This window comes from Ornithorhynchus anatinus, chromosome 5 (assembly GCF_004115215.2).
Source record: "Ornithorhynchus anatinus isolate Pmale09 chromosome 5, mOrnAna1.pri.v4, whole genome shotgun sequence".
NCBI lineage: Eukaryota > Metazoa > Chordata > Mammalia > Monotremata > Ornithorhynchidae > Ornithorhynchus > Ornithorhynchus anatinus.
Window position 1 is genome coordinate 63,687,723 of NC_041732.1, and position 25,540 is coordinate 63,713,262.

A 25,540-nucleotide genomic window follows, 5' to 3' on the forward strand; every position below is an offset into this window, starting at 1 on the left:
AAACTAATCAGTTTGGACGCAGTCCCTGTCCCACAAGGGGCTCACAGTCTTAATCCCCATTTTACAGATGAAGTAACTGAGGCCCACAGGAAGTGAAGTGACTTGCCCAAGGTCACAAAGGAGACAAGTGGCAGAGCCAGAATTAGAACCCAGGTCCTCTGATTCGCAGACTGTGAGCCCATTGTTGGGCAGGGATTGTCTCTATCTGTTGCTGAATTGTCCATTCCAAGTGCTTAGTATAGTGCTCTGCACACAGTAAGTGCTCAATAAATACGATTAAATGAATGAATTAATTAATTATACTAGGCCATGCTGCTTCTCTGTTGTGGCTAGTGGAGCAGGATGGATAGGTGTGGAAGAATAGAGGAGCACAATTTACATAGGAAAGCCCATGAACATTATTACTGACACACTGAGAGACTTACCAAAGGAGAAACTCCTTATCAAAAACTCCTTACCATCAGCCTTAAAGCACTCAATCACCTTGCCCGCTCCTACTCATCTCGCTGTTCTCCTACTACAAAACCAGCCTGCACACTCAACTCTTCTAACGCCAACCTTTTCACTGTACCTCCACCTCATCTATCTCGTCACCCACCTTTTGTCCACATTTTGCCTCTGGTCTGGAACGCCCTCCCTCATCATATCTGACAATCACTTCCCCCCATTAAAATCCCTTTTGAAGGCACATCTCCACCAAAAGGTCTTTCTTTTTCCTTTTCCTTTTCTTCAACTCCCTTCTGTGTTGCCCTGACTTGCTCCCTTTATTCACCCCCTCCCAGCCCCAACACTTATGTACATATCTGTAATTTACGTCTGTCTCCCCCGCTAGACTGTAAGCTCTTTGTGGGCAGGGAATGTGTTTGTTATATTGTTGTATTGTACTCTCCCAAGTGCTTAGTACAGTGCTCCGCACACAGTAAACGCTCAATAAATACGATTGACAGACTGACCAATTGACTTGCCACCAACCTCTCGCCCATGCCCCGCCTCTGGCCTGGAATGCCTTGCCTCTTCAGATCTGACAAACATTTACTCTTCCCACTCTTCCCAAGTTTTATTGAAGGTACATCTCCTCCAAGAGGCCTTCCCTGCCTAAGTCTTCCTTTCCTCTTTTCCCACTCCTTTCCGCATCACCCTGACTTGCTCCCTTTATTCTTTCCCCCGACCCAGCCCCACAGCACTTATGTACATATCTGTAAATTTATCTATTGATATTAATGTCTGTCTCTGCCTCTAGATTGTGAAATTGTGGACAGGGAATGTGTCTGTTATATTGTTATAGTGTACTCTCCCAAGCGCTTAGTACAGTGCTCTTCACACAGTAAGCACTCAATAAATACAATAGATTGACTGATTGATTGACAAAGAAGACTTTCCTACTTCTGTGTTGAGAGAACATGCGCCCAGAAAGTGGATCTATTGCCCACACTTATCTGCAGGCCTCCCGGGACTCAATAAATCTGCTAAAAATAATGAAATCCTGGGAAACCAAAACCACTACCAATGCTGACATGTTGCAGGAACAGAAATACAGCACTCAGTTCCCATGGGGCATATGGGCATTGAAAACTATTTAAAAACATAATGAGGCACATAATCAGGGATATTTATTGAGTGCTTACTTTATGCAGAGCTCTAAGTGTTTGAGACAGTACAATACAGAGGAGGAGGTAGACCTGTTTCCTGCCCACAAAAAGCTTACAGTCTAGAGGGGGGATACTAATAATTATAGTTACTTGTTAAGCACTTACTATGTGCCAAGCATTTTTCTAAGCCCTGGGGTAGATGCAAGTTAATCAGGTTGGAGACAGACCCAGTCCTGCATGGGACTCAAACTCTTAATTCCCATTTTACAGATGAGGTAACTGAGGCCTAGAGCAGTTAAGTGACTTGCCCAAGGTCACATAGCAGACATCCATGGCCTTTAAGCAACTAGGGTCAAGGTTCAGATGGAAATAAACTGCACATCTTGCATGGAAATGGTCAAATTGGTAAACTGCAGTTCTTCAACCTCTTGTCTTGTCTTATGCCGTCGAGTTGTCTCCGACTCAGAGTGACACCATGGACACATCTCTCCAGAACAGCCCACCTCCACCTGCAATCATTCTGGTAGTGTATCCATAGAGTTTTCTTAGTAAAAAAGACGTGGTTTACCCTTGCCTCCTTCTGTGTAGTTAACCCAAGTCTCCGCTCTCAACTCTCCTGTGTCGCTGCTGTCCAGCACAGGTGAGTTTAGACTTGTAGCAGATTGCCTTCCACTCGCTAGCCCTCTGCTTGACTCTCCCTCCCACAGTCAAGACTGGTAGAGTACTGGAAACTCTCCAGGTGCAACCTTGGGAAGGCAGCATGGCTCAGGGGAAAGAGCACGGGCTTGGGAGTCAGAGGTCATGGGTTCAAATCCCAGCTCTGCCATTTGTCAGCTGTGTGACTGTGGGCAAGTCAAAACTTCTCTGTGCCTCAGTTCCCTCATCTGTAAAATGGGGAATAAGACTGTGAGCCCCACGTGGGACAACCTGATTACCCTGTATCTACCCCAGCGTTTAGAACAGTGCTCTGCACATAGTAAGTGCTTAACAAATACCAACATTATTATTATTATTATTTAATATTATTATCTTCAACCTCACCTAGCATCATAACCACTTGAAGATGTCCAGGCCAAGAAATAACCAGTTTTTTCTCATTGCTAGATTGAAAACTTCTTAGCTAGAATTTAAGATCCACGAGGGCAGGGATGATGTTTACCTACTGTCTCCGGCCTGCAACACTCTCCCTCCTCATATCCAACAGACAATTACTCTCCCCCGCCTTCAAAACTTCATTGAAGGCACATCTCCTCTAAGTGGCCGTCCCTGACTAAGCCTTCCTTTCCTCTTCTCCCACTGTCTTTGGCGTCATCCTGATCTGCTCCCGTAATTCATCCCCCTTCCCAGCCCCACAGCACTTATGTCCATATCTGTAATTTAATGCCTCTCTACCCCTCTAGACTGTAAGCTCACTGTGAGCAGGGAACAATATAACTGTTTAGTGTTATATTGTATTCTCCCAATTCTCCCAATTGCCTAGTCCCCGCTCAGGGGGACTCTACCGGTCTACTCTACCAGTCTCGACTATGGGAGGGAGAATCAAGCCCATTCCATTCCATTTCTAGCTTGGGCAGTGACTAGCGAGTGGAAGGTAATCTGCTACAAGTCAAAACTCACCTTTGCTGGGCAGCGGCACCAAGGGAGAGAGTCGAGGGTGGGGATGCAAGTTTGCTGCATGAAAGGAAGCAGTGGTAAACCACTTCTGTAATTTTACCAAGAAAACTCTCTGGATTCACTATCAGAATGATCGCATATGGAGGTGGGGCGTTCTGGGAGAGATACATCCATGGCGTTGCTATGAGTCGGAAAATACTCGACAGCATAAGACAAGTGCTTAGTACAGTGCTCTGAACACAGTAAGTGCTCAATAAATACAACTGACTGAGTGACCTAATGTGCTGTACTCTCACATGTGCTCAGTACAATATTCTGCCTACAGTAAGCTGGTTGTGGGCAGGGAATGTGCCTATCAATTCTGTTATATTATGTTTTACTCTCCTAAGTGTTTAGTACAGTGCTCTGCCCACAGTAGGTGCTTAACAAATATGACTGAGTGATACAGTAAGAGCTCAGTAAATACCACTGATCAAGTCATAATCACCTACCACCTGCCAGCCCACCTAGACTGGCAGAGAAGCCTTCTGGAACAGGCTGAAAAATGGATTTTTCTAGCTATTTGACCGACCCGTTTCAGCAGTGATAGATCTGGGTGATTGTGCCAGAATGCAATAATTTGCAAAAGAAAAGCATTTTATCTGCAAAGCCTCATACCCAAATTAGCCACCACTGCCTCAGCAAGGGGAAAAAGGCTTCTCAAATAACTCAAAATGTCAGAGCAGTGTTGCAAGATTCTGGGAAGAGTGAATTCAAGAGCTGCAATTAACCAAATAGAAAGTGGGCTGCTATCAGTAACTCATCTAGGGAGAACGATCCAGGGATGTGACAATTGGGGGAGTGAGATGGGAGGGATTGAATCAGACTTGGAGACTGGTTATATGTAAGGGTATAGGTGACTGTTCCAGTCCACTTCATTACATAACCCTAGAAACTAGGCAGAGCCCCGCTAATGATCCAGTGGAATAAACTTGGCTCTGAGAATCAGGAGATGTGGGGTCTATCTCTAGTTCTGTCTGCTGGGGTTGTGCCATCAGTGGAGAATCAATCAATCAATCATATAAACTGAGCACCTAGGGTTAGGTTTCAGTCTGAAGAATCACCTCAGGAGCTCTGGAGGATGGGCAGAGCAAGAACTCTGAAAAACAGCTGGTGAATGTGGGTGATCAAGGCCATGTTATAGTGGACCCTCTGCCATGACCACTTAGGCTGAAAATGGTTGCTGCCTGTAAAAAGCTTTGGCAGGAAGCAGCGTGGCCTAGTGGATAGAGCATAGGACTGGGAGTCAGAAGGACTCACGTTCTAATTCTAGCTCCACCACTTGTCTGCTGTGTGGCCTTTGGCAAGTCACTTCACTTCTCTGTGCCTGAGGCACCTCATCTGCAAAATGGGGATTATGACTGTGAGCCCCATGTGAGGCATGGACTATGTCCAAACAGATTAACATATCTACCCCAGTGTTTAGAACACTTTCCGGCAAGCAGTAAGTACTTAACAAATACCATTATTATTATTAATGAATACCATTAAAAAAACCCCAAAATGTGCTGCACTCCTGCCTGCCTTACTTGTTTGTTTCACTTGGTGGCCCATCACTGTCAAATATTTAAATCCTCTGGAAAGGTTCCAGGTCCTGAATCAATCAACAGTATTTATTAAGTGTAATCAATCAACAGTATTTATTGAGTGTTTACTGTGTGCAGAGGACTGTACTAAGCATACGGGAGAGTTCAATACACAGTCCTTGTCCCACATGGGGCTCACAGTCTCAACCCCCATTTACAGATGAGGTAACTGAGGCCCAGAGACGTGAAGTGACTTACCCAAAGTCACACAGCAGAGAAGTGGCAGAGCTGGGATTAGAACCCATGACCTTCTGACTCCCAGCCCCGGGCACTATCCACTAAGCTATGTTGTTCTGCATATTCTATCCCACAGAAATTCGGGTGCCTGACTGCCAACCTCCTCTGAACTGTTGGAAAAGGGGTTCCAGGGCTCCTTGGCTCTGGCATGATTTGAGCATTCCTTAAAGCCCGTCATTGGGCAGGGATTGTCCTTATCAGTTGTCGAATTGTATATTCGAAGTGCTTAGTACAGTGCTCTGCACATAGTAAGCACTCAATAAATACTATTGAATGAATAAACTCACCTTCTCAAATCCTTAAGGCCACAGTAGACATTTAGACACATTATAAACATACCTGAGAATTTATACAGCCACATCTACATACCCTTCCCCGCCTCCTTAAACTCCACAATGTAATACACAAAATAAGTTTTGAAAGACAAGTTTGACGTAATTTTAAAGACATTTTGCAGAATTTAGCAGTTTAACATACAAAGGTCAAATTCAGCTCAAAGTCCTATAGAATAAAAAAAACAACACACCTCACAAATTCCTGCCACTGGATTTTGAATACACAGTATTAGTAGGGCTTTTACTTGATACTTCTTTCTTCTGCATTTCATCTTTCTGGTCTGCCTTTGGGTTGGCCTTCTTGACTCCGAGCTTTAAAGGTAAAGGAATAAACATCTTAAATTGAATGAACTCTCTAAATACACCATCATCTCATGTGTAGTTATTCAAACAGTGAAAATTGCAGTGGGTTGCATAAACACTGTCTGAGGTCTTGTGTTATGCTGCCGAGTCGTCTCCATCCCACGGACACATCTCTTCCAGAATGTCCCACTTCCAACTTCACTCATTCTGGCAGTGTATCCATAGAGTTTTCTTGGTAAAAATTCAGAAGTGGTTTACCATTGCCTCTTTCCTTGTAGTAAACTTAAGTCTCTGCCCTCAACTCTCTCCCTTGCTGCTGCTGCCCAGCACAGGGGAGTCTTGCCTTGTAGCAGATTGCCTTCCACTCGCTAGCCACTGCTAAAGCTAGGAATGGAGTGGGAATGCCTCTGCTTGACTTTCCCTCCTACAGCCCAGAGTAGAGTACAGGAAACTCTCCTGGTGTAATCCTGAGAGGGGTGTCTGAGGTAAATACTTGGAATTTCAGAGAAGAGAAATGAAAATAAGCATAGGCCCGTGTGTCTGGTTTGAAAGAAATAAAACAGTAGGCCTAATGAAAATCAGGCAGTGGGATAAAAGAAATGTAATTTGCATTATCTCCCCACTTAATTGCCTTTTAATTTGTGGGGAATCTTCCATTTTGTTTGATGGGAGAACTCTGCTTGCTACTGGCTAATGATTGTGCTCTGAGCATAGTGACATGGGGTGCTAAAAGGAGGTGGGGTTCGCCAGAAGGAAATAGGGTGGCTGTTGGCACCACCAGAAAAAACTGGACCCTATAATCATATTAATCAAACAATGATATTTAGAAGCAGCATGGCCTAGTGGGGACCGGAGTGGGGAGAGACAGGAGGCAGGGAGTTCAGCGAGAAGGCTGACATAGTAGTCAAGGTGGGATTTGATAAGTACTGGATCAGCATAGTAGCAGTTTGGATGGAAAGAAAAGGGAGGATTTTTGCAATGTTGTGAAGGTAGAACTGACAGGCTTGGGTGACAGATTGAATATGTGGATCAAGTGAGAGAAATAAGTTGAAATACTGCCAAAGTTACAGGCTTGAGAGATAGGGAGGATAGTGGTATTGTCTGCTGTGGTAGGAAGGACGGGGGAGGACAGGGTCAGTGCAGATCAGGGATAATTTGTGACCAAATGATATTTGGAATCTACTTGCAGGGCCATGAGAGGTGATTTCCATGGATTTAAGTCCACTGTACTGGAAAAACCTTTGGTAGCTTTTGACATGAGAAAATAGATAGTAGTCACAGGCTATGCAGTTCAGCGGTTGTATTTAAGAGGCAAAGTTGGAACCTGAGTTAAAAATTAGGTGCAATTTTAGAAAGGTCAGTTCACTGTGCTAGAGATCTCTCCCCAACAATTATGCCAGCGTTTGCCACTGCAAAGATTAGAATGTACAATCTTTAGGACTAAAAAAGTCATGGAATTTTCTTGAAAGACTGGAAATTTCTATTTTCAAGCATTTCATGTGGAGTCCATTTTCTGCCTAAATCAAATTCCTTTACAAGACTGATGCCATAGGTCACAGTTTCTGAAAGAGAACTGGTTATTCCAAAAAGCTTTTCCAAACCCCATGCTTGAAATGGTGACCAAAGGAGACCAAAACATAAAATCCAAGGAATTCTTTCTAAAGAGGGGAGATATGAACCCCACAACACTATTTTTTAAATGATATTTGTTAAGTGCTTACTATGTGCCAGGTCCTGTACTTAGTGCTGGGGTAGATATAAAATAATCAAAATAGACATAGCCCATGTCCCACATGGGGCTCATAGTCTTAATCCCCATTTTACCAATGAAGTAAAACATCCAGAACATATCACCCGCTCCTCAGTAAACTACAGGGGTTGTTCATCCAACTCCACATTAAAAAAAAACTCCTCACCATTGGCTTGAAAGCACTCCACCACCTTGCCCCCTCCTACCTCACCTCACTTCTTTCCTTCTACAATCCAGCCCACAAACTTCACTCCTCTAGTGCTAACTTTCTCACTGTGTCTCAATCTTGCCTGTCTTGCTGCAAACCCGTAGCCCATGTCCTGCCTCTGGCCTGGAACATCCATCCCTCCTCTAATCTGACAATTACTCTTTCTCCTCTCAAAGCCTTCAAGAGGCCTTCCCAGACTAAGCCCCTCTTTTTCTCATCTCCCACTCCCTTCTGAGTCACCCTGACTTGCTCCCTTTGCTCTTCCCCTCTCCCAGCCCCACAACATTTACCTATATATCTGTAGTTTTATTTTATTTATTTATATTGATGTCTGTGTGGGCAGGGAATGTGACTGTTTATTGTTGTAATGTACTCTCCTAAGCGCCGCTTAATACAGTGTTCTGCACAGAACACAGTATCTGCTCAACAGATACAATTGAATGAAGGAATGATAGTGAAGTGGCTTGCCCATGGTCACACAGCAGGCTAGTGGCAGAACGGTGATTCTCATTCCCATTCCTCTGTCTCCTAGGCCCGTGCTCTTTCCACTCGACCATGTTGCTTCTCACCATTTGTTTGAGTGGGAGGGGGAAGAGGTGTGGGTGGAAGCAGAAAGAAGCTTAATTATCAATCTCGATGCTGTACAAAGGCGCCATATGGGTAAATGTGGCAGAGAACAGAAATGTCTGAAGTTTCCACTTCTCATGTGGCAGAGCCGTCAGCCCTACGAGCACTCATCTTTTCAGGCTGTATCACATCAGCTGCTGTTCTTCTGCACAACCCTTTATTACGGTGTGATCTGTAGCCAAAAACCTCAGCTGCTCAGGCACTTTCCATCCCCTTTGGGAGGGTACACATATATAGCTAAAATCTCTATGTGTGGCAGGCAGCCAAGCAGTATTCCTGGACCCATGGGGCAGCTGCCATCCCCTCTGGAACCACAGGGCTCGCTAAGGACCAACCAAGATAGTAATAATAATAATAATGATAATAACAGTTTTTCTTAAGCGTTCTCTATGTTCCAAGCACTGCTCAAAGCATTGGGGTAGATACATGGTAATCGGGTTGGACAGAGTCCCCTTCCCACATGGAGCTCACAGTCTTACTCCCCATTTTACAGATGAGGGAACTGAGGCATGGAGAAGTGAAATGACCTGTGCAAGGTCACGTAGCAGACAAGTGGCGGAACTGGGATTAGAACACATATCCTCTGATTCCCAAGTCCAGACTCTATCCACAGTCCTGAAGTTGGTCCTTGCCATTTTATGTTCTTATTCCCAACTTGAAGAAATGTTCTCATGCTATGAATAATGGAGAGGTTAGAATCGATAGCCAATAATCTCCATGTGCGCCTTTACCCAGATGTATTTACCTGTATAGTTTGGCAACTGCTTGGATAATTCAGTTACTTGATGTAACTGAGGCCCAGAGAAGTGAAGTGACTTGCCCAAGGTCACACAGCAGACAAGTGGAGGAGCTGGGATGCTGGGATTAGAACTCATGTACTTCCGACCCCCGGGCCTGAGGTCTATCCACTAGGCCACACTGTCTATTTTTTTTCCAGCCAACCATCATAGTCTTTCACCACAAGAATGCTTGAATCCTGATTTGCTAAGTTACATCACTACTTGGGCAAGTCACTTAAATACTCCGTGCCTCACTTACCTCATCTGTAACATGGGGATTAAGACTGTGAGCTCCATAAGGACAGGGACTGTATCCAACCCGATTTGCTTGTATCCACTCCAGCGCTTAGTACAGTGCCTGGCACATAGTAAGCACTTAACAAATATTACATTATCATTTATAATTCAGTACATTTTGTTACATCAAACCAGGATTAAATTTACAGCTCTAGCCAGTTGTTTCCATTGAATTAACATCTGGGTGTGAATTAGCTGAACATTCTGGATAAAGGCTAAAGGATCTGTGCAATTCTGCTGCCACTCATGGCTCATCTCACTCCTGTGGCTTTTCGAGAACTCTTATGGGAATTTTCCTTCACTCCTCCCCTCCCTTTGAATTTATGTCTAGCTATGAATCACATAAGTGAGGCACTGCATTTGGGGGCGAATATACTTATAGAATCCAAACCGGGGGAAGTGTGAAGAGACTTTTGGATAAATTTCCTCTGATAACGGTAGTGTAGATGTCACCCAAAAATTTCAGTCCTAAACCTGCAACCTAGTTGTGGATTCATCCATCCATATCCCCAACTCCAACTTTTCTCCAGAGTCTTTATTCTCCACTCTGCCTCAATAATTACAGGATCGATCAATCAATCAATGGTATTTATTGAGCACTTAGTGTGTGCAGAGCGTTTACCAAACACTTGGGGAATGACAATACCATAGAGTTGGCAGACATGATCCCTGCTGCCCACAAGGACCTTACAGTCTACGCATGGGGGGGATAGGCATTTAAATACATTACAGACAAGAGAAATAGTAGAGCATAAGGATACTTATAAAAGGACTTTGGGGATGAGGATGAGTATCAAAATGCTTAAGGGTCCACAGCCAAGTGCATAGTTGACACAGAGGGGAATAGGGAAAATGAGGGTTTAATCAGGAAAGGCCTCTTAGAGGAGATGTGATTTTAGGAGGGTTTTGAAGGTGGGGAGAGAGGTAGCCTACCGGCTCTGAGGGGAGGAGGGTTTCCAGGCCAGATGGAGGATTTAGGCAAGGAGTCGGCAGCAAAATAGACAGGAATAGTTGGTGTTAGAGTAACAAAGTGTGCACAGTGGCTTGTGATAGGAGATCCAGTTAAGGTTAGGTAAGAGGGAAAGAACCGACTGAGCTCCTTAAAGCCGATGGTAAGGAAATTCTGATGCAGAGGTACATGAGTAACTACTGGAGGTATTTGAGGGGTGGGGAGATATAGAACTGAACTGTTTTTCAGAAAAATGATTCAGGTAGCAGAGTGAAGTTTGGGCTGCAGAGGAGAGACACAGGAGGCAAAGAGGTCGATAGGATTGATGCAGTAGTCAAGGCGGGATATGATCAGTTCTTGGATCAGGATGAGCAGTTAGGATGGATGGGAAAGTGTGGATTTTAGTGATGTTGTGATAATAATAACAATGATGGCATTTGTTAAGGGCTTACTATGTGCCAAGCATTGTCCTAAGCACTGGGGTAGATACAGGGTTATCAGGTTGTCCCACGTGGGGCTCACAGTCTTAATCCCCATTTTACAGATGAGGTAACTGAGGCACAGAGAAGTTAAGTGTCTTGCCCAAAGTCACAAAGCTGACAAGTGGTGGAGCCTGGATTAGAACCCACAACCTCTGACTCCCAAGCCCGAGCTCTTTCCACTGAGCCACGCTGCTTCTCTAAGGTAGAATTAACAGGATTTGGTGACAGATTGAATAAGTGGTTTGAATGAGAAAGATGAATAGAGGATAAGGCCAAGGTTATGAGTTTGTGAGACTGCGAGTATGGTGGTGCTGCCTACAGTGATGGGAAAGTGAGGGAGGACACGGATAGGGTGGGAAAATGAGTATTTCTGTTTTGGACATGTTAAGTTTGAGGTGTCAAGCAGAGGTGTTCTGAGGCAGGAGGAAATGTGAGATTGCAGAGAAGGATAGAGGTCAGAAGAAATAAATTTGGGAACTATCCACATAGAGATAGTAGTGGGAGAGAATGAGTTCTCGAAGGGAGTGGGTATTGATGGGGAATAGAAGAGGACCTAAAACTTAGCTTGAGTGGCCTTTACAGTCAGCGGGTAGAAGGGAGAGGAGGAGCCAACGCAAGAGATTTAGAAGGACTGGTTAGAGAGATAGGAGAACTAGAAGATGATCATGTCAATGAAGCCAAGGTAATGTTTCCAGGATAAGGGGGTGGTCCATAGTTTTGCAGACAGAAGATACGTCGAGGAGGATTAGGATGGAGTAGAGGGCATTGGTTTTGTCAAGGAGTAGGTCACTGGTGACCTTAGAGGGGGCCATTTCTGTGGAGTGAAGGGGGTTGAAGCCAGATTTCAGGAGGTCAAGGAGAGAGTTGAAGGAGAGGAAGTGAAGGAAGCAAGTGGAAACAACTTGCTCAAGGAGTTTGGAAAGAAATGGTAGGAGGGGAATGGGGTGATAACTGCAGGGTGGATGGGGTCAAGGGAGGGTTTCTTTAGTATAGGGGATACTGGGGCAGGTTTGAAAGCAGTGGGGGAAGGAGCCACTGGAAAATGAGTGGTGAAAGATGACGATCACAGAGGGGAAAAAAGGAGGGGCCTATTGTTTTGATAAGGTGGGAAGGGATGGGGTTGGAGGTGAAGAGGGATGGGAAAGAACTTGAGAGGAGTCAGGAAATCTCTTCTTGAGATAATGTTGGGTAGGATGGGAGAGTCAAAGATGGGGCAGGAGGAGAAGGGGACTGAAGAGGAGCAGGGGAGATTTCAGGGAGGCCACACTTAAGGGTTTCAATTTTATCTATGAAGTACTTGGCAAGGTGATGATCTTGTCATTGTTGACTGCTTCTAGTTGGGCTCCTACTAAAAAAAAAAAAACCACCAGAGCACAACATCCAACAGAGTTGTAGAAGCCAGAGCAGGTGAGTAGAGAAAATGATCCTGCTTTGGCACCTCTCTTACCATCCTCCCACTGCTCCTGGTGTTCATGTCTTTGCCTGCTGGGAACAAAGCCTGAAGCAAAGAGGAGCAGTTTCTCTGCTCACTCGCTCCCTTGCCTCCGCCTCCAGTAGATATTCCTGTACACCTGTAATGGAGAGTGGTTCTCGGATGGCGGGTGGGAGTGGGCTGTGGAGAGGCAGAGTGAAGAGGGAGTACTTCACTCCTGGAGAAATCTTGAGATTGCACAGGTACAGCGAGACCTTGAGGTCAGACAGGAAGAGTTCCTAAAACACCTTGCCAACTCCTGTGACTGGGCTCTCTTCCACTTTACAGAAATATCAAGGGAGTAAATGCCAGTGTCTTCAAAACTCAATATCATCATTCTGAGTCCTATAAAAGACCATCTTTTGGAAGACTCCTGGGAGTTAAAGAAGATTATCCCTCCCCTTCTCCTCCCCGCCCTTCCTGTTGGCCCCCATTGCTGCCTCCTTCAAGAAACTAATCGGATTTGCCAGGCAAGGCCTCCCCTATTCCCTGTAATCTCTCTCTCCCCCTCACGCCTGGGCAACCCGGTTCTGCATAAGGCTCTATTCACCCATACAAAGACTCCAAATAATACAAAAATGCCAACTCGACTGACTTCCTTGTTCCTCTCCCCTACCACTAACAAAACACTTCTCCTCATTCCCATGTGCTTCCTGCTTTGGATTTTAAGTCTTTCAAAGCAGGGATGAGTGACTGTGGGTCTCAGAAGCAGATTACCAGATTAGTCGAATCCATTTATGATCCACCCTGCTGTGACTTCGCTCCCCGCAGCCTCTACAGAGCCATGCCCCGGCACCCTTGGCTGAGGGATGCTTCAAAGCCGTGTTGGGCCAATGAGCTGTAGGAACAGGTCCTTCAGACTTGAACATTTGCTGAGTCAGAAGCCCCGCCACAGAGGAATAAAGGAGCTGCAGGTGCACTGTGATTTCCCTCTAGTTTGGGGTGCTTGGAAAGTGTTGCAGCTGCTGACCTTCTGGGAAGCGAATGCCACTGGGTCTGCTTGAAAAGCAGTTACCTTCAATGGCAGGGGACAACCTCCATAAAGCTGCTTTCAGAGGCTCTGTATTAGAACTGCTGGCTCTTGCTACACATTGGATGAGGGGCTCTAAAGCCAGAAGTATGTTTTACAAAAGGGGTGGCTCAAGAAATGAAAAAAAAAGCACATTCAGACTTTCTTAAACTCAGAGGCATATCTACAGTGGCTAAAGTTTCAGTAAATGAAATGTTTCCCTTTCTGGATGTTTTTTAACAGTCCAAATATTTGATTCATGGGCATACGTTTGCTTCAGCAGCCGGTCTCTTCAAAAGACTGGTTTTAACCTAGAGGGTGAAATGGACCTTAATTTTGGGTGGCCCAATGATTTTTGAATGTTTCCACCTGTTGCTGCTGCCCATGCTCCTTTCTGTGAGATTTCCAGGATCTCAGAGGCTTTGGCAGCTGCTGAGTGGACCTACTTACAGATCCACTGGGGTAATTAAGGAGGCCCAACTTGTTTCCAAAGTGTGCAATGAAAAAAAGCATTATTGGCAGCCAGGATGCATTTGGAAACATCTGCCTCTCCTCAAAGGATTGTGTTTGGCACTGCAGATGTGAGCTGGGTGCTAAGTGGAGAAACATATCTTTCCATCAGCCCTGCCTATAGGTGTGAAGTAGGGGAGAAGGGGACGGGACTCAGGATAGGAGCAAGTTTCCAGGTTTTCAACAACCACTGGGCCCCAGTAGGCTGTGCTCTGCTAGAGGCTTGTGGCTGCCCTCAGGCTGTCACGAGCCCTCTTTGCTGCTCAGGGTCCCTTCTGGCCACAGGACTGACAGTTTGGGGAGAAGGGTCATTTAGAAGGGGTTTTTCCCAGGACCTTATGGCAGCCCCTTACTCAGGTGAAGGGGGGATGAACTCTAACCCTGTGGAAAGAGCATGAGTCTGGGAGTCAGAGCACTTTTTCTTTTATGGTATGTGTTAGGTGCTTACTATGTGTCAAACGCTGTTCTAAGCGCTGGGGTAGGTGCAAATTAATTAAGTCGGACACAGTCTCTGTCTCTGTCTATTGAATCCCCATTTTACAGTTGAAGAAATGGAAGCATGGAGAAACTAAGTGACTTGCCCAAGGTCACACACACCACAAGCAATTGGCAGATCTGGGATTAGAACCCAATTCCTTCAGACTCCCAAGCCCATGCTCTTTCCACTAGGCAACGATGGGTCCTAATTTCTGCTCCACCGCTTGCCTGCTGTGTGACCGTGGGCAAATCACTTAGCTTCTCTTTGACTCAGTTTCCTCGTCTGTAAAATGGGGATGAAATACCTATTCTCTCTTCCCTTTAGACTGTGAACCCCATGTGGGATAGGGACTGTGCCTGACCCAATTATCTTGTATCTACCCCAGTGCTTAGTATAGGGCTTGGCACATAGGAGACACTTAACAAATACCACAATTATTATTATTGTTAATAAGACTGGTGGTGTCTCTTGGTTCATTTGCTTTACTTTAGTCCAGAACACAGTGTCACCACCTGGGCTTCCTTCTTCTTTCTGGCCAGCTCCTCCATACTTCATCTCCTCAAGATCTCTCAAAAGCCTTCCCTGCCACACTCCCTTCCGTACCCTCTGAGCAGCTTCTCCACTGGCACCATCCTTCTAGCTTTCCTCTAGCTTCTTTAGGGTTAAGAAGCTTGATTGTGTTTCATTTCTGAGCACTCAGCTTCAGGGCAGTAGAGGCTGAGATGGCATTATGGTGTGATGTGATATGATGTGCCTGTGTGTACATGGCTAGTTCTTGGTTACATTTGTTATTTTCCTGATCTCCCAGCTTCCTCTCTCTTCTCATTCCAGTCCATACTTCACTCTGCTGCATGGATCATTTATCAAAAACATTTAGTCCATGCCTTCTCACTCCTCAAAAACCTCCACTGGCTGCCATCCATCTTCACATCAAACAGAAACTCCTTCCCATCGGCTTTAAAGCACTCCATCATCTCCCCGCATCTTATCTTCACTGATCTCCAATACAGCCCAGCCTGCACATTCCACTCCTCTAGCGCCAGCTTACTCACTGTGCCCCAATCTTGTCTATCTCGCCGCCAACCTCTTTCCTACATCCTTCTCCTAACCTGGAACTTCCTCCTCCCTTCATTTTTGCCAGGCCACCACTCTCTCCATCTTCAAAGCATTATTAAGGTCACATCTCCTCCAAGAGGCCTTCCCTGATTAAGCCCTCTTTTCCCCGGCTCACTCTTGGATCTGTAATCTTTGGACAATGGATAGACGTCCCACCTCTAAACCCATAGCACTGAGGTGCATATCTTTAAATTATATAGTATATGCTATTTATTTATTCATAGGAATATCTGTCTCCCCTTCTAGACTGTCAGCTTGTTATGGGCAGGGAATGTATCTGCTAATTCTGCAGTATTGCACTCTCCCAGGGCTTACTACAGTGCTTGGCACATAGTAAATGCCCAATAAATTCCACTAATTGATTCCCCCTTAATTGTCTGTTAGTCTTTGGATCTGTACCCTTTTAGCACTTGATATTCACCCCATCCTCAGCTCCACAGAGCTTATGTGTGTAGCCATAATTTATTTTAATGTGTGTCTCCCCTCTAGATTAAAAGCTCCTGGTGGGCAGGGAAAGTGTCTACCAACTCTGTTCTTTTGTACTCTTCTAAGTACTAAGTACAGTTTTCAGTATCCAGGAAGCGCTCAATAAATATGATTGATAGATTTGCCTGAACTGCTTGCATTGTGACCAGAGGGTGAGTTACGTATATAACTCGAACATATAACTCTGCTTATCCCATTGGTTTTAGTTATGGATATATTCTTTATCCATCATCCAGCTGCTCTTTAAGCATGTGCATTTTTCTGGTTTGCTAATTTCTGTGATCTTGAAAATATCTTAACCAAAAGTGCATTTGAGCCTCCTTTGATTAAACTCCACCCTCTACCTAGGAAGAAGAAAAAAAAAGAAAAAACAAAGCAATCAAATCCAGTATTGGAGAACTACATTTCTGATCCAGCAGCGAGCTGACGGTAAGGGATGGAGAGAAAAATAACATCTTTCGGCTCCTTTGCCTCACTCTTTGTAATCAAATCCACCGAATCCAATTTCCTGTGTCCATGTAACAGGGGCAGAACAATGCTGATACAGTTTGCCCAAACAATCCAGGAGATTCTCTTCCCCGGAGTCTATCTACCTCTGCTCCCTCAGGAACACTTAACCTTGTGGTTATGTGTTAAGAGTGGAAGTTAATGCTTCCACACAAACTCCTGTCATCACATGAAAAATGAATTGATAACAAATCTGCAAATCAAGTAAGGCCCTTTGGGGGATAAAGCTCTTAAATAGGGTAAACTGTCTCTAGGTTTGGGGCACTGGGAGTGAATTCTGATTCCGAATCTGCCACAGGGTAAGGCATTTCACCTCATCTTCTCATCTAGGAAAAGGGGGACAAGAAAACCAGCTCACAGGAACCCCATGGGATAATTCACTAAGGACTGAATAAAAAAGGCAAAACACTATTAAAGGGCTGCACTCTTATTATTTAAGTTTTCTGTCATATTTCAATCAATCGTATTTATTGAATGCTTACTATGTGCAGAGCACTGTACTACGTGCTTGGGAGAGTATAACAGAATTAGCAGATGCATTCCCTGCCCATAATGAGCTTACGGTCTAGCGGGGGAGACAAAACATAAATATAAATAAATAATTAATAATTCATAATTTAAAGGTATGTATGTAAGTGCCATGGGGTTGGGGGTGGGATGGATATCAAATGTCCAAAGGTCACAGATCCAAGTGCACAAGTGACACAGAACAGGGAGAGAACTGGGGAAAAGCGGGCTTAATTGGGGAAGGTCTCTTGGAGGAGATCTGACTCTAATAAGGCTTTGAAGATGGAGAGAGTGGTGGTCTGGCATATATAGAGGTCAGCAGGGGGACTTCCAGGCTAGAAGGAAGACATAGGAAAGGGGACCCTTCACCAGCACTTCAGATGTTAGAGCCTCAGAATTCAGCAACTGAAGCAGCCTGGCCTAGTGGAAAGATCGGCTTGGGCCTGGGAGTCAGAGAACCTGGGTTCTAATCCCAGCTCTACCACTTTCCTACTGTGTGATCTTGGGCAAATCATTTTACTGCTCTGAACCTTGGTTTCCTCATCTGTGAAATGGGGAATGACTTATTCCCTCCAATTTAGATTATGAGGCAGAGACTGACTGTGTCCAACTTGATTAACTTGTACTGCCCCAGCACCTAGTTCACTGCTGGGTACAAAATAAGTGGAGTGGAAGAAAAAGAAAAGAAGAAAAGGAAAAGGGTCTGGAGTACTCTGGGATTGTGGGGTTACATGGCTGGGTTTCCCTACTAAAATTAAGATGGGGGTCTCCATCAGGCCCTGTTGAGTGTGGGATTGGGCTGGGTTGGGTCCCGCAGTTTGGGGTGGGCTTTGAACTAAGATGTCAAGTGGTCTTAAGGCAACTCCTGGAAGTCTCACCTAACTGAAGGCCAACTTCTCTGTTGCTACTCTGACCCCATGGGTCCAAGCAAGCTCTGGCCATCTGCACCAGGAAAGGACCATCTTAGAGACAACAGTTCATAGTATGTTATTCACAACAACAGAAACTCAAAGTGGTGTTGGCCAAGGCCTTCCCTGAGATTTCTGGAACTGAAATGAACTGGAGCTTATTACGTGCTTATTCATTCTTTCATTCAATAGTATTTATTGAGCTCTTACTATGTGCAGAGCACTGTACTAAGTGCTTGGAAAGTATACTGCAGCCTATCGACCTCCGCTCCAAACAAAAACTCCTCACTCTAGGCTTCAAGGCTCTCCATCACCTTGCCCCTTCCTACCTCTCCTCCCTTCTCTCTTTCTACCGCCCACCCTGCACGCTCCGCTCCTCTGCCGCCCACCTCCTCGCCATCCCTCGGTCTCGCCTATCCCGCCGTCGACCCCTGGGTCACGTCCTCCCGCGGTCCCGGAACGCCCTCCCTCCTCACCTCCGCCAAACTGATTCTCTTTCCCTCTTCAAAACCTTACTTAAAAATCACCTCCTCCAAGAGGCGTTCCCAGACTGAGCTCCTCTTCCCCCTCTACTCCCTCTGCCATCCCCCCTTTACCTCTCCGCAGCTAAAGCCTCATTTTCCCCTTTTCCCTCTGCTCCTCCACCTCTCCCTTCCCATCCCCACAGCACTGTACCCGTCCGCTCAACTGTATATATTTTCGTTACCCTATTTATTTTGTTAATGAATTGTACATCGCCTTGATTCTATTTAGTTGCCATTGTTTTTACGAGATGTTCTTCCCCTTGACGCTGTTTAGTGCCATTGTTCTTGTCTGTCCGTCTCCCCCGATTAGACTGTAAGCCCGTCAAACGGCAGGGACTGTCTCTATCTGTTGCCGACTTGTTCATCCCAAGCGCTTAGTACAGTGCTCTGCACATAGTAAGCGCTCAATAAATACTATTGAATGAATGAATGAATGAATGAAAAAGAGACAGTCCCTGCCCATGATGGGCTATAAACTTGAGTGGAGCCCATCTGCATGGAGAGAGTGGTGGTCTGGCATATATAGAGGTCAGCAGGAGGACTTCCAGGCTAGGAGGAAGACATGGGAAAGGGGACTCTGCATGTGTCTTGCACCCCACATCTGCCTTACCTCTCTAGCACAGGCTTCTGCAGAGTACCAGATGGGCACTGAATTTGAGCAGGAAGGAGGAGTAGAGTTGGAAAAAGGGCACTGAATGTGAGCAGGAAGGAGAAGTAGAGTCGGAAAAACCACTGAGGCAGCCGAGCTGCTTTTACAGGGAAGTGGAATGCCTAGTCATTCAGGGCTACCAATTTGAAGAGGCTGCCCTTTCTACGTTCTTTCCCTCCTTTGCGAGGAGCCAAACCCCAAAAAGCAGAGGCCTTGAAGAGCATACCCTCCCTGCCTTTCTTCAGTGGCTGGGGTTTTGTGCTTGGGCTGGGGGGTGAATAAAGAGTGGAGCTGCTTTTGTTGCAGTAATTCTGCTCCTTAAACTGCCCTTCCCAGGATCACTTTAAGGTAGAAGGCAGTGGAGGGAGTGGAAGGTTCTGGAGTGGCAAGCCATTTCGCTCTGTATTCCCACCTCAGATCTTCAGCCGATGCTGAGAGGCCTGAAGAAATAGGACAGCATATTCTTTTATATCATTCTGCTCCCAGCACAATATAGCTCAGTTACCATAATTGGGCAGCTGCGTCACCCCCAAAGTTCCCCTGCCCCCTGAACCCAGCAGGGATCTAGCAGTACTTTAGTACAGCCGTGCAGATTCTGAGGAGCCCTGGTGCTTGGAGAGAACGGCTCTGGGCCGAGCAGGCCCGGTGGAAGTTGTGGGCTGGGATGGGGCTGGATCTCACTGGGATACTAAATGTCCAAAGGGACTTCTTGTAGTGGATTCCTAATTGAGCCCAACAGCCCAGGAATCCTCCTGTTATGAAGAGCTAGGGGTGTGGAATTTGACCTTGAGTGGGTCCTCTGTCCTCTACTGACCAGGACATTTTTGAGTCTTCAAGACTCAAGCTAGCTTTAGCTCTAACTCGTTGTGGGCAGGGAATGTGTCTGTTTCTTGTTATTTTGCAGTGCACTGAAACTTTAGAAGTCTCTAGTCTCTACTTCTTGCCCATGTCCTCCCTCTGGCCTGGAACTCCTTTCCCTTTCATATCAGACAGACCACCTCTCTCCACATCTTCAAAGCTCTACTAAAATCATATCGCCTCCAAGCTATTTGCCCTCCTGTGTCACCTAGGCATCTGGGCCCGTAACTCTTAAGTTTTGTGATACTCCCCCCACCCCAAGCCCTACCGCTCTTATATCCATATCCATATGATTTGCCATTTCCCTTATCTGTATGTCATTTTAATGTCTGTTTCCCTCCCTCTACACTGTAAACTCCTTGTAGGTAGGAATCACGTCTACCAACCCTACTGTACTGTACTTCCCCCAAAAGTTGAGTACAGTGCTCTGCACAGAGAAGCAGCATGGCATAGTGGATAGAGCATGAGCCTAGGAGTCAGAAGTTTAGGGGTTCTAAACCCAGATCTGCCACTTGTCTGCTGTATGCCCTTGGGCAAATCACTTCACTTTCTCCTCATCTGTGAAATAGGGATTGAGACTGTGGAGTCCCATGAGGGACAGGGACTGTGTCCAGCCTGATTAGCTTGTATCTACCCCAGTGTTTAGAATGGTGCTTGACACATAGTAAGCACTTAACAAATACTATTATCATTAATAATAATAATAAGTCCTCAAGAAATACCATTGATTGATTGCCCCAGTTTGAAAGAGTGTTTGGAGTTGGGAGCTGTCCTGGCTCTGACCCCCCTGAAGCGGGTTCTTTGGGGCCATGTAAAACTGACCCACAGCCCCACGGTAGTCCTGGAGAATCTTGAAACCACCATGAATTTTGTGGAAGCAGGGGATGTTCACATTTACTAATCAAACTGCACGTTCCTAGGTCCTTGGGGGATGACTCTGGCTAGCACAGTGGACCACTACAGTCTCTCCTCTATTTATTCTTACCTCTTTTGTGCCAGCAGTTCCATTTAAAAACAGTCCCGATAGTGCTGAGGAGGGAAGGTAGGAAGAGCTAGGGGCTTGTAATTTGACCTCGAGTGGGTCCTCTGTCTTCTATTGACCTTGAGTCTTCAAGACTCAGGCCGCCTTTAGCTCTAAACTCGTGTGGGCAGGGAATGTGTCTGTTTATTGTTATATTGCACTCTCCCAAGCACTTAGTACAGTGCTTTGCACATAGTAAGCGCTCAGTAAATACGGCTGACTGGTTGGCTGAAGTTTAGACAAATTTCTTCCTTTCTCTTGACTGTCTTTTCAGCTCGGTTAAATCAAGTATAATCATTGCCAACAAAATCTGCTTACCTTCTGCTGCTTAACAGCTCTGCTCATCCTCCTTTCTTGATTTAGCTGGTCCTGGGTCCTCTCCAGGGCCTCTCTGAGCAAAGCATTTTCTTCAGCCTCTTTGTAAACATTATCTTCCAGTTTATTCATCTGTGACTGGTACATCTGCAGAGAAACTTTACTCAGCCTGTGCAAAGAGAAGAAATTGAGTCATTTTTCTCTCGTTTCTTTCAGCGTTTGTTTAGTTGCTTAACATGCAGCTTAAGGAAAGGCTGTCAACCTTTAGGAGGTGCTCAGCACGAGGCATGGTTCAGGAGGCTCACAGTGAAGAAGGGGATTGAGCCCCAGCAATGACTAAAACTCTCTCTTAGTTTCTTTCAATATTTGATCTTTTAGATAACAACCATAGCCTAGAAGCAGCAGCTGAGGTGTATCCCACAAAAATTGGGGTTAAATTGTACGATACTCGGTATCTCCTTAGTTTTTCTTATGAATATTTGGATGTTTAAAAGAGAATAGCAGAGTTTCCATTCATGACCATTTTATTTTGGGAGGAAAGAAAAATCTGCTTCCCTGTGACTCCGATTTTCAATGCTCTCCAGGCCCTATAGATTCCCAGACACTTAGTCACTGGAAACAGCATGGTATAGTGGGTAGAGCACAGGTCTGGGAGTCAGAAGGTCATGGGTTCTAATCCCAGCTCTGCCACCTGTTTGCTGTGTGACCTTGGGCAAGCCACTTCTCTTCTCTGTGCCTCAGTTACCTCATCTGTAAGATGGGGATTGAGACTATGAGCCCCATGTGGTACAGGAACTGTGTCCAACCTGATTAGCTTGTATCCACAGTGCCTGGAGCAATAGTAAACACTTTACAAATACCACAATTATCATCATTATTATAATTGTTTCATCCAGGAAGGGATCAGGGACTCAACTCCTGGTGAGTTATTTATTTAGCAACTTTCTGGGGAGGCTCTGTGTTGTAGTGGGAGAGCTACGGCCCCAGAGGTCAGAGGTCCTGGGTTCTAGTCCCACCTCTGCCACATGTCTAGTGGGTGGCTTTCGGCAAGGCCCTTACCCTCCCCATGCCTCAATTTCCACATCTGTAAAATGGGGATAAAAATATCTGAACCCTTCCTCACAGGGGTGTAGTGGGAGCAAATTAAAATAACTCAGAAGTACCACGGCCTAGTGGATAGAGCATGGGCCTGGGAGTCAGATGACCTGGGTTCTAACCCCAGCTTTGCCACGTATCTGCTGTGTTACGTGGGGCAAATCACTTCACTTCTCTGTGGCTCAGTTACCTCATCTGTAAAATGGGAATTAAGACTGTGAGCTCCATAAGGGGCATGGGCTGTATCCACTCTGATTAGCTTCTATCTACCCCAGAGCTTAGTATAGTGCACATAGAAGGTGCTTAAATACCATAAAAACAAAAAAACCCAAAAACTTCCAGTACCTGAGCTGTTGGTTATCGGTCTCATACTCTCTCAGGAGCTCCTCCTTCCTCTCCAACCGCCTCTGGAGTTGGCTGACATTCCCACACACCAGTTCCAGGTCTCTCTGTCTAAGGTGGCTCACTTGTTCCCTTTGGTTCTGGGACAGATTCTTCAAGGACACTGGCCCCGACAACTCCTTTATATTCATCAGGCTCCCGAGGGTGTGCATCAGATCAAGATACTGCATGGAAAACATTTCTCCAATTTCAGGATTGACCTGTTTACCACTCCCTCAAAATAATGCAAACCTTTATTTAGCTGTTTTCAACCATAATCAAACTTATGGTATTTGTTTAGTGCTGACTCTGGGCCGGGTACTGTATGAACCACTGGGATAGACAGAACATGAGCAGATCAGTCTTTGTCAATCAATCATTTATATTTATTGAGTGCTTACTGTGTACAGAAAGCTATACTAAGCACTTGGGAGAGTACTAAGTGCTTGAGAAGCAGCATGGCCTAGTGTACAGAGCAGGGGCCTGAGAGTCAGAAGGTCATGGGTTCTAATCCCCACTCTGCCACTTGTCGGCTGCGTGACCTTGGGCAAATCTCTTCACTTCTCTGTGCCTCAGTCCCCTCATCTGTAAAAGGGGGATTTAGACTGTGAGCCCCATGTGGGACAGGAACTTTGTCCAACCCAATTATTCTGTATCTACCTCAGCACTTAGGACAGTGCCTGGCACATAGTAATCGCTTAACAAATACCATAATTTTTTTTTTTACAATATAATAGAGTTGGTAGACACATTTCCTCCCTGCAACCTTGTCCATCTTGGGGCTCAGTCTAAAGGGAAACTGAGACACAGAGAAGTTAACTGATGTGCCAAAGTTCACACAGTAGGCAAGTGATGAAGCTGGGATTAGAACCCAGGTCTCCTGGCTCCCAGCTCATATTCTTTCCACTAGGCCATGCTGCTTCTATTTCTTATAGCAAAATGAATTCCTTGATAAATGATAACTCTGAAACTGGAAAGCTCCTTTAATCACCCTACAAAGCACCCTGCAAAAGAAGTATGCCAAGAATTCCATAACAAAGGAGAAAAGGAAGGAATAGTGTCATTTTTCCTTTGTTTATCCCAGGATAAGGTGAAAATGGTCAGAATGAGGACAAGAAATTACTCCATAAGCACTCAATAAATGTTGCTCTCTTTGAAAGAAGGAGAGGCAGGTAGCAATCAATGGTATTTACTACATGCTTACTGCATGAACAGCATTGTAAATTGTTCTAAGCAGCATTATAAATTGATAGATATGATCCCTGCCCTCAGGGAGCTAACAATCTAGTGTGGGAGAGATTAAAATCAATATTGTAATTTCCCAAGTGCTTAGTACAGTGCCCTGCACACAGTAAGCACTCAATAAATATGATTGATTGACTGAGTAGATTGGCATTAGAGGAGGGAAGTTCATTGGCTGAGGTGTAATAGATCAGTGAGGTAAAGTGGGAGAGGGAGCTAACTGTGTGCTTTAAAGCAAATAATAAGGAGTTTCTTTTTGATGCAGAGGTGGATGGGCAATCACTGGAGGTTTTTGAGGAGTGGGGAGATGAGGACTTTTTTTTTTAGAAAAAGGATCTGGGCAGCAGAATTAAGTAGGGACTGGTGTGGAGAGAGACAGGAGGCAAGGAGGTCAGTGAGGAGGCTGATGGTATAATCAAGATGGGACATGAGAAAGACTTGAATCAGCATAGTAACAATTTGGATGGAGAATAAAGAGCAGATTCTACAGATGTTGTGAAGGTAGAACTGACAGAATTTCATAACAGATTGAATGTGCAGGTTGAATTAATAATAATAATGATAATAACAATGTTGGTATTTAAGCGCTTATTATGCGCAGAACACCGTTCTAAGTGCTGGGGTAGTCACAGGGTAATCAGATTGTCCCATGCGAGGCTCACAGTATTCATTCTCATTTTGCAGATGAGGTAACTGAGGCACAGAGAAGTGAAGTGACTTGCCCACAGTCACACAGCTGACAAGCGGCAGAGCCAGGATTCGAACCCATGACCTCTGACTCCCAAGCCCATACTCTTTCCACTGAGCCACGAATTAGAGAGATGAGCCGAGGACAATGCTAAGGTTACGGGCTTGTGAGACGGAGGATGGTGGTGCTATCTACAGTGATGGAAAAGTCAGAGGGAGGACAGGATTTAGATGGGAAAATTAAGAGCTTTGTTTTGGATATATTAAGTTTGAGGTGTCAATGGGACATCCAAGTAGAAGTACCCTGAAGCAGGAGGAAATGAGAGACTGAAGAGGAGGAGAGAAGTCAGGGCTGGAGAGATAGATTTTAGGAATCATCCATGTAGAGATGGTAATTGAAGAATTGGGAGAAAATGAATTCTCCAAAGGTGTTAGCATAGAAGAAGCATAGAAGAGGGACCTGAACTGAACCTTGAATAAACCCCCAAATTTAGGGGGTGGGAGGCAGAGGACAAGCCTACAAAAGAGACTGAGAAGGAGCAGGCAAGAGATAGAAGGAGAACCTAGAGAGGACAGTATCAGTGAAGCTGACGTTAGATGTTTCCAGAAGAAACATTTTAGTGGAACTATCAAATCTGATGAAGAACTTTCAAAAATCTGAGGTTTCATAAAGTCAACTTACATTTGTATTTTCCCTGCAATCTGAATGGGAAAGTTAATCTACCCTCCCTATACATACCAGCCTTTCACTGAGATCCAAAGCATCCATTGTCTCTAGCTTTGCTGTTCTCTCAATGGCCATGTAACAGTTGGGAAGAGAGATCTGAGGCTGAAACAAAGATAAATGATAATTACTTTTTGCATTTGTTTTGTAAGATCCAGGAATACAAGATGCTAAAATTCATGATCCCGGGAAGTCTAGCTGAGGACCACAAGCAATCATGTCCTCCTTTAAAAAGACTGCTCTATGTTCTAATGACA

General features: G+C 45.2%; 1 protein-coding gene across 6 annotated transcripts in view; it reads right to left on the reverse strand.

Annotated features, from left to right (window-relative positions):
* Positions 1-5,395: 5,395 nt before the first annotated feature.
* The window catches only part of FHAD1 (forkhead associated phosphopeptide binding domain 1), a 111,628-nt gene continuing 91,483 nt past the window's right edge, over positions 5,396-25,540 (reverse strand). For 4 of the 6 annotated variants that reach the window (XM_029066843.2, XM_029066844.2, XM_029066841.2 and 1 more), the window contains 4 exons: positions 25,299-25,388; positions 22,595-22,815; positions 21,158-21,323; positions 5,396-5,712 (listed from right to left, as the gene is read on the reverse strand). In XM_029066843.2, the coding sequence (XP_028922676.1) occupies positions 5,593-5,712; positions 21,158-21,323; positions 22,595-22,815; positions 25,299-25,388 (597 nt within the window). In that variant the 3' untranslated portion in view covers positions 5,396-5,592. Of the gene's footprint in view, positions 5,713-16,004; positions 16,210-21,157; positions 21,324-22,594; positions 22,816-25,298; positions 25,389-25,540 lie in introns of those variants that run through there. The other 2 variants (XM_039912066.1, XM_029066840.2) reach the window with 2 other exon arrangements.